Raw genomic sequence first — 9,955 nt, 5'->3', positions numbered from 1 at the left:
CCTTTGTTTTTTGTATTTTTCTACTATTTTTTGAATATTAGAATTACTTTTATTTATTATTTTTCCAATTTGCCTCTGACTTTTGTTTTCTTTATATAGTTTTATAATAGCATCTTTCAAATTTTGATAGTTCCTTGACGGGCGGCTCCATGATCAAAATATACATAATTGCAATTACCGATGAAATTTAATGATAACTTTGGAAAATTATTATTTTATAAAAAAAAACAACTACTTATTGCTTCAAAAAAATATGAACGCTGTGTATCAATCAAAACCATACTGAAATGGTATATTGCATACTTATTTATGTATGTGACGTGATTTTCGCTTTTTACTGAGAAGATCTAACGGTTCTTAATAACGGAATATGTCAATGATATCAATCTGTCATATTCGTGTGGGCAATATTATCACACACACAATATATATTTTTTATTTTGCAAATAATTTGACTTTATTTCTGTGATACACTGTATGTATTTTGTTGATAAGAGGTGCTAAGATTCCAGGATATAAGTAACTAAATTTAGTTATCGAGCTTCTGTTTGCTTCTCATGTTATTGATTTATTTTATTGATACATTATGTATAAATATTAACTTTTAGAGATAGCATTATTAATCAACTTTAAATTATCTGCAAATTGGTAAATAAATTTGTGTATATCGATTGAAAAATGTGAGAGATTTCTTGTGAGGCATATTTTGTGAAGCTATTCTTGCTCAAACCTCATAAGAAAAAAGTTTAAAAAAGTCACCACGTGAGGTAAAAAGCTTTTCGCTGTCAAACAGCTGTTTTAGTAAAAAATAAGCAAACAAAACTGGACACAAAAATGGATAATCAGCATATGTAAATAATTTTGCAAATTTTAAATATGTACATATACTAGCTGACCCGGCAAACGTTGTTTTGCCATATAAATTATTTTTAGGTAATTTCATTGAAGCACTCTGTGATATACGATATTTTTGGTTTTGTTGTCAGGTGCGAAAACGATCAAAGCAGATGGTTTTCCGACACGGGAACATGCGACATACAGTTGTCCGTGTGAAAAACACGCATTTTCCAGATTCAAGCCACAAACACTCAATGATTGGCCTTGTGATTTATTAATTGTCATGGCGAATGCGAGACGAATTGGAAATTGGATTCGCTTAAACTCGAATGGCATATCGGTTGGGATCATTGGAATTCTCGGAATGAGAACTTCCTCACCTTTGAATTTTCCTTTTAGTAGTCTCGCGTGAATCACATTGGCCATGAGTTTTGTGACCGCTAAACGCGTTCCGTTGCATAATTTTGGTTGGTTGAGATTGCGGAGCATGATGACGACTGAACCAACCTTCAATTGTAAATTGTGCGGTGGCAAGCCAGGCACATCCAATGAATTCAAAAACTCAGTTGGGTAGTTGGTTCCTTCGTCTTCGTTTGTTTCACAGTCGATAGATTTGAAGGAATGCAGTGTCCCAACGATTTGATTTTGAATTTTGAAGTTTAAGTGATCCACATCCTTGTCCTTTGCTGCTGAAATTACTCTTTCACTCAACCAATCGTAGTTTTTGTGGTTAGCAATGATGTTCGGAAACACTTTGTTGAGCTCCTCTTTCGTTGAGACGAAATTGCAAAAATTTAGCGGGAACGAAATGAATCCATTCGATGCGTCGACAGGAACATGACCATTACCGATAGTTAGCAGTTGATTGGAGAACAGTTCGGCAGATGGATCGTTTAGCAATGCAACTCGCATGTTTGTCGTGAGCTGAAGTTTCCACACATAACGCCACAATGGTGATGATTTGAGGCAAGCATTGATCTCATCGGCAGCGGTCGATCGTGGTATTACTGGTAGTGTTTGCCGGAAATCGCCTGAGAGTAAAATCAATGCACCCCCATGTAGGTATAAAGCAAATGTGCATTCTAAACATATATTTATTTAATATTTTTTATTTTGTATGTTTAATAAACTTTGAACTAAAGCGATTTCCGTTGAAAATTGCATGACAATTTGCGGTATTTACGAAGTCAAGCTCGGCGTATATGTATATATAATTTTTTTTTAATTACATTTGAAATAGGGCTACGTAAGCGAAAGAAATATTTTTTTCTAAATTTGAAAAAAAAAAAACTAAACTGTTTATATTTTGCTAAACAAATTTTCCATGCAAGAACTTGAAAGGAAAAAGCATGTGCAAAATTTCCCCTGTTCAGGGTATAAAAATTAAAAGCATTAAAAGTTTGAATAATAGTAACGTTTGTAATGGATACGGTTCATATTGCGCTACATATTTAAAAGTTAATTAATTAATTTTAAATTTATTTGTGACAGTTGTTTTGTTCCACAAATTCTAGTGTAATTGTAATACACATGCGCACAGAATTTTTTTTGCATCGAATTCAATTAGCTATGCACAAGTGTTCAATTCATAATACCAAAAACATCTGGTCTTTAAAATTTGTGAACTCTACACTGATAAGCATTTAGGTTAGTAATCTCAAGAAACGGGTGTACCGACAGTGACTGCAATAGCAACAACCAATCTAAATTATTAGCAGCTATAGCTTGCAAAAGCAACGGCGGGCAATGTTGAAAATATCTTCGAAAATTACACCATTGCAATCAGTTCGATATTAGCTTTCGAGGAATGCGTTAGGAAACTTGTGCGACGTAGTAGCAAAGCAAGTCCGTGCGCGGCAGTTCCTTTCTATATTAATTGTGTTGTTTCTACTATTGGATCACTTCATATTTGCATACGAAAAGAAGTATTTCAACTTAATTTGTGAACCACTCGTGAAATTTATGTGCGAAACTCAGTCATTTCGAAACAGTAACGGTCTAAAAAGTATTCTCAAAATCACATAAAATGAAGTTGCTGAAGTTTATGTCGTTTACAATACCCAATGATGAGCCTAAACCAAGTGGGATCGGTCATCAGGTGCAGTTATAAGCTAGATCAAAACAAATTATTCGAATATTTAATATTTTCTGAGTTTTTGTGAATAATTAAAAAAAAAAAAACTTTTTTTATTTGCAGGTGCTTGCTGCACTGAGCGTATCAATGGGTTCATTGGTTGTTGGTTTCTCTTCCGCCTACACCTCTCCAGCGTTGGTATCAATGACTGACAGAAATTATACGGACTTCGAAGTAACACCACAAGCGGTAAGTTCGATAAGGCCTCCTGGGTTGGCGGTCTAATGCCCCTGGCGGACCATTTATTGAGTATACGGGACGTCGTAATACAATTCTTGCTACCGCCGTGCCCTTCATTATCTCTTGGCTGCTCATCGCTTGTACTGTTAACATTGCCATGGTGCTAGCTGGACGTACGCTTGCTGCTAGCTTGCGGTAAACAAGCTGACGTTGAGCCAGAATTAAATGGTCTTTTGCGTACACAGGCACATGCCGACAGACACTCATCAGGCAATCAATTAGTAGAGTTGTTAAGACACAACAGCTTGAAGCCTCTATCCATTTCTTTGGGTTTGATGTTTTTCCAACAGCTTAGCGGTATAAATGCTGTCATCTTTTACACAGTAATAAAATTCCAAGAAGCTGGTTCCACCATTGATGGTAATTTGTGCACAATTATTGTGGGTATAGTGAACTTTATTGCAACATTTATGGCAACCGTACTCATCAATCGGCTCGGACGTAAGGTAAAAGGAAATGCCCACACTATATTTGAAGACAATAATTTTCTAACGGTTTGTTATTCACTCATTGCTTTCGCAGATTTTGCTCTATATCTCCGATGTGGCCATGATTATTTCGCTCTTTACACTTGGTGGATTCTTTTATTGCAAAGCATCTGGCATGAACATCGCCGAGGTTGGTTGGTTACCACTGGCCAGTTTCGTGATTTACGTGGTTGGCTTCTCACTCGGTTTCGGGCCCATACCGTGGTTGATGATGGGCGAGATTTTGCCGGCGAAAATTCGTGGCTCTGCTGCATCGGTGGCCACCGCCTTCAACTGGACATGCACATTCGTTGTGACCAAAACCTTCCGCGACATGATTGGTAAGTTTCTAATGAAATCCCACATAACCCCCGGCAAACAATTAACTTGTAACCTAAATCTTTGCAGATACAATGGGCGCACATGGTGCTTTCTGGCTTTTCGGTTCCATCTGTGTGGTAGGCTTATTTTTCATGATATTCTATGTGCCTGAGACCTGGAAGATATTGAACGCAAAATGATGGGCCGTGTGCGTCGCATGTCCCCAGTAGCGAACATCAAACCTTTGTCTTTCAATATGTAGAAAGATGTCACTCATCGTATGATTTACATACATATGCACATACATACATACATGCTATGATGTGTATACAAATACAACCAAATACTAGTTTAAGTGCCTTAATTTTAAATTTAGTAGCGCAACATGCGGCAAATAGCTTGACCAGTGTGAAGTAAAGTTTTAGAAACGAAGCAGAATGAAGGTGCGCGTTTGAAAGGTACGAATATAAACATTTCTGTAGCAGCTAGCAAGTCAAAGAAATCATGTAGATGTGATTTAAAATATTCTGAATGGGATGTAGTCTAATAGTAGTTAACCGGAAGGAAATGTGTGCATCTTTCTGTCGGTTTATGACAATTGATATTTCCAAAATTTTTAACAAGGAAAATTTAGGTGAAAAAATTAAATATATTATATAAAATTGCATTGTGTTATTAGTAGTATTTACAGTAAAAATGTAGTAGTGACCTAATTGTGTACTTTCTCTTTAATTAAAAATACATTTTATTTAATATTATTCTAATGACCATTAGTACTATAAAGCTAAAAAGAAAAATATGAGTAAAAATTAGAAAAACTAATAAGTTAATCATCAACCGCCTTATATTATGTTATTGTTAATCAATATAAATAAACTATCTATTAAATAAGTAATTGTTAAATGAAAAGAAAATTTATTTTAAATATAAACGGTCTGTCGACCCAAACTGAAGCGTACAATGACCGAAAAACAATTTGTGTATTATTTATATTCCTGGAAAAATTATAGTTTTGGCGAGGTATTCTAAAATTACAGCAAGAATGTAATTCTTTGTAAGCACTTAATTTTTGGAACAAAAAAAATTAATAAGCGAAAATTTTTCAAATATTGATTAAGGACTCCGAAATATTTGAAAAGTTTTTAGCTAAAAAATTAATAATATGAAAAATAGAAATTTCGGGTAATGCAATGGCTTTTATGCAGAATAAAAGTTGATTCGGAATAGTTCATTTTAACGGCGCGCGCAAACCAAATCAATAATTTTTTGTTCATATGAAGTTTGATCTCCATATGTCAATTAGTATGTGTTTGGCAGCTGTTTGTTGACGACGTGAAGTTAAAATTGAACAACGGTTTGCTTGAAAAACATTCAATGAAGGTCGTGACGTCATCGAAGATTTGCTTCATACCAGTGGTTCATCCACTTCTGCTATAGTCGATAACATCGAAAAAATGTAAGAAATAGTGCTTAAAAGTCGTTGTGTTGGCACCAGAGGCTTTCAACATCTCTTATAGATCGACTCCAAAAATTTTGGTTAATGTTTTGGGTATGGTGTGCATTCAATGACAGACTGGTACGAAAATACCTGAATCTTTTGCGAAAACCACGTGGAGAAGAGGCTGAAGACCTTACATTATTCAAACACATCGTTGCTGGTGTCGAGTCTAGTGAGTAGAGGGAATGACGCGGCAAAAATTAGCGCAAGCCGAAAAAAAAACAAAATTCGTTGAAGGCCATCTCAACCAGGACATTAAACAAGTGTATGGAAAATAATAGCAGTGTTACTCGCTCGAGAGTCTATATTGAAGGCGACAATAAAGATTTGTACCTAAATACGGTTTTTTTGTCAGTCCAGGTGAACTTTAATCAAATGGTATTATTAATATATGATTGATTTTTTTTAGATTGTTTTGATTTTTTCACCGATAATGATTAATTTTTCGTAATTCTATAATTACATTTTAGCAAAACTAATGTCTAAAAGAAGATCATATTTATATTTTAGTTTTTTGTTTGCTCAAAATAAAACTCGCTATATATGTACACAGATGGACAAAAGTCACCGTCATGTGGCCACTTGAATGTTTAAGAAACGACCATGCCCACAAAATACTAAAAACACAGAAATTGAAATATACATCTGTAACTGCAATTAGTTTAATTTTTATTTGTGTACAAAATGTCTATTTTACTTTGCCTTACATACAAAAACAAAGACTTACTAATATTATCGTACATATTTCTAATGGACAAAAGTCACCGTCATTGCACTCGTGGTTATGTTTTAACTAAAATATAAAGTAAATAAAAACAGTTTGGGCACTCTAACTTATTCTATAATCAATTTCATGTAATATGGTAACTTCGAAATTAACATGTCACAATTCAGTACCGTTATTTGTGTGCAAATATTTTCAAACGCCGCGTGTTAATACAAAATGAGTCAAAAAAGGAAAGAAACGACTGTTGAGGAGCGTAAAATTATCTTAAATGCTTATAAACAACATAAAAGCATACGGGAAATCTGTGAATTAGTTCAACGGCCTCGAACTACAATTACCGGTATAATAAATCGTTTTAAAAATGATCCAGATTGCGAGTATCAACATAGAAGCGGGCGACCACCTGCGCTATCAGACCGGGAAAAACGGGAGATAGTACAGATAATAAAAAAAGAGCCAAAAACCCCTTCGTCAGAAATAGCTGCAATGCTAAAGGAAGACACAGGTACAGTTGTGCACCCTCGCACTGTCCGTAGAGTGCTCAATAGTAATGGATATAATGCCCGAGTTTGTCGAAGAAAACCACTCATTAGTAAAATTAACCAAACAAAACGACTTTTATTCGCAAAACAGCACTTAAACAAGCCAAATGACTTTTGGGAGAAAGTTATCTTTTCTGATGAAAGTAAATTTTGTGTTTATAAGTCAGATGGGCGTGTTTTGACATGGCGGCAAAAGGGCGATGCATTATCAGAAAAAAATATTCACTCAACAGTAAAACACGGAGGTGCTGGAGTCATGGTGTGGGGTTGCATGTCAGCAGCTGGCGTTGGAGAGTTAGTGTTTATTGACGAAATAATGGACAAAACACTGTATTTGAATATTCTCAAAGAAAATTTGAAGAGAAGTGCTGAAAAGCTAGGAATTGAGAACGAGTACTACTTTCAGCATGACAACGACCCCAAGCATACAGCAGAAATTGTTCGATTGTGGGTCTTGTACAACACTCCTCACACCCTGAAAACTCCACCACAGTCCCCAGATCTTAATCCAATCGAGCATTTGTGGGACCATTTGGATAGACGCGTTCGAGAACACCATATCACATCAAAACTACCCTAAAGCAAATACTTCTGGAAGAATGGTTAAAAATCAGCTCAGATGTTACAAAGAAATTGGTTCATTCGATGCCAAAACGTTTGCAAGAAGTTATTAAAAATAACGGTAAACATACAACATATTAAAATATGTTTGCTTCGCTTAAAAATGAAATTTTGGCTGAAATGACGGTGACTTTTGTCCATTAGAAATATGTACGATAATATTAGTAAGTCTTTGTTTTTGTATGTAAGGCAAAGTAAAATAGACATTTTGTACACAAATAAAAATTAAACTAATTGCAGTTACAGATGTATATTTCAATTTCTGTGTTTTTAGTATTTTGTGGGCATGGTCGTTTCTTAAACATTCAAGTGGCCACATGACGGTGACTTTTGTCCATCTGTGTATATAAGGCAAGCAAAAGCCAACTGATATTGATAAGTTTTGAGCTATTTTGTCAATGAGTTTCAAATTCTAGGGTAAATGATTTAGAACTAGGCGGTAAAATATATGAATTAAAATTAGATCTTTAATATGTGATGCACCAGCTGAGCATTTTGCTATTCGCATCACATCAGCTCATGGGTGCTCAAAATTGCACAGCGAAGCAAAAAAAAAATTAGAAATGCATGTATCCCACGAAAGTTGGAAAAATTGTAAGTGATGGAGATTTCGATCTCCGAAGACACAGTGATCATCACCAAATAGGACTTCACACAGTTAAAACCCATTTGAAAATGTAAATTTTAAATGATAACACAGTGCCTTTAAGATCTAATGCATTAATCGATCTTGGAGTTATGAAAAGTTTTAGTTAAGAATTTTAAAAATATATTAAAATTATGAAAAGCGTCATTTTTAGCAAACAAAACAAATGTCCGATCATTTAGGAATCGCTTAAAATTCACATTCCAAAGGAATTCGTTCGTCTATTTTAGTTCTAAAAGATAAAGTGCATGAAGATGTATACTATGAGTTTTTATTATTACATTGCGCTTGTAGATTGCTCTCCTGTTCAAAAAATGTTCATTCAAACTTAAAAAACGCGGAAGACGCCTTGAAATTATTCATTGAAAATTTTCCAAAAATATTGGGAGATGATAGTGTTTCATACAACATTCACAGTCTATTGCACCTAGCTGATAGTGTAAAAACGTTAGGAGCTATTCAGAATTTTTCTGCGTATGACTTTGAAAATTATTTACAAAATTTAAAAAAAACGTTAGAAAACCTACTAAAATTTTAAAGCAACTAACTAATATAAATACATATTCAGACTTTCATGTCAAATCTAAAATAACAGGATTTATAGAAATAAATTCAAATATTAAAGCATATACCAATCTTCATTATTTTTTTAGCACAAAAAGTCCAAATAATATCTGTTTAATCTACCCTTTTATTATTATAAATATTCAAGCTTTTGAAAAATCGCATTCCGGCTCTGGGGTAATAATTGGAAGACGATATGTTAAGACTATTAGTTTTTTCAAAGAACCCTTAGACTCTTTTTCAGCTTTGGGTATATGCTTAGCTGATGCTGTACCCAGAACTGAAAATGAAGTGTTTTCAATTGAAAACATAACTTGCAAAATGTTATGTTTGCCACATAACGACCAATTACTTTTTATACCAATATTACATGGCTGCACTAATTAACGTTTTTAATTTTGTTTTTATATACATACTTACGAGTACATACATATATAAATATTTTGAGTTGGTACATAAGGAAAAAAAAAATGGAAACAGCTGGAAAGCTTCGCCGGATGAACGCCGGAATACCCTAATAAAAAAAATTGTAAAAAATTTCGAAAAAGTTTTGGCGCGTAAATTTTGCCTTGAATACAACATTAATAGAATTGGCAACAAAAAGAGCTTTAAGGATTATTCTATGGTGTATACCATACTTAAAAGCATGGACAATTGAATTATTCATATAAGTATGTATATATAATTTTTTATTTATTACAGAAGCAATTGGAAAAACAGCGGTAACTGCGGAGGAGGGCTTTTCAGGTCTTAAAAAAGAGGCATTTCCGGCAGGTTTCTTCGATCAAAAATCATACCTAATATAAAAACTGATTTTTTTGCGTTACACATACGTACCTCTCCCAAAATAGAGTTAAGTTTTTAACAATAATTTAAGTGTAATATATGTAAATAAAATTTTTTTTTTTTTAAATGAATTGCAGCATCCAAAGAAAATATTTTAAGTTTAATATACTTGTGTAAACTAAAAATTTTTTAATAAAAAAAAATGATAATAAAAACAGCGTTTAAAAATTTTTATTGGAAATAGAGTAAGGTGGATTGCTTAGCTCAAAAATGTGGTCCACAATAATAGTAAGTAGAGTATGCCATGGTCTAGTGTAATTAGAATATATGTTGGACTAGACGAAGTAGTTTCGTAGGTGGTCGAGAACGCAATGGTCTTGTGTAAGCATAATATATGTTGGACCTAAGGAGGTAGTTTGGTAGGTGGTCCTATGTTATGCAGCGTTGGACCAGATGTGGTCATGTCCAATGACATCGCAATGTTAATGTAACTATATTTTTTCCATACGTTTGGACCACGTCGGTAACTAGTGTTGGTTACCAAGTATCGTGGTCCTGTCCTAGTACATAAT

At 34.0% G+C, this 9,955-nt stretch overlaps 1 protein-coding gene and 1 pseudogene across 1 annotated transcript; one reads left to right on the top strand and one right to left on the bottom strand.

The window, feature by feature from the left end:
* Window positions 1-1,217: 1,217 nt before the first annotated feature.
* On the bottom strand, window positions 1,218-1,749 carry LOC120781327 (the record flags this gene model as incomplete). The annotated part of the gene is made up of 1 exon (XM_040113525.1): window positions 1,218-1,749. A coding segment is annotated over exon 1 (532 nt), but the record flags the coding sequence as incomplete, so codon positions are not given.
* Window positions 1,750-2,498: 749 nt separating this feature from the next.
* On the top strand, window positions 2,499-4,974 carry LOC120781328 (annotated as a pseudogene).
* Window positions 4,975-9,955: the final 4,981 nt, after the last annotated feature.

Source organism: Bactrocera tryoni, unplaced genomic scaffold (genome assembly GCF_016617805.1).
Source record: "Bactrocera tryoni isolate S06 unplaced genomic scaffold, CSIRO_BtryS06_freeze2 scaffold_61, whole genome shotgun sequence".
Classification (NCBI taxonomy): domain Eukaryota; kingdom Metazoa; phylum Arthropoda; class Insecta; order Diptera; family Tephritidae; genus Bactrocera; species Bactrocera tryoni.
Note: the sequence above shows the minus strand (reverse complement) of the source record. Positions and strands in the feature narration are given on the sequence as shown.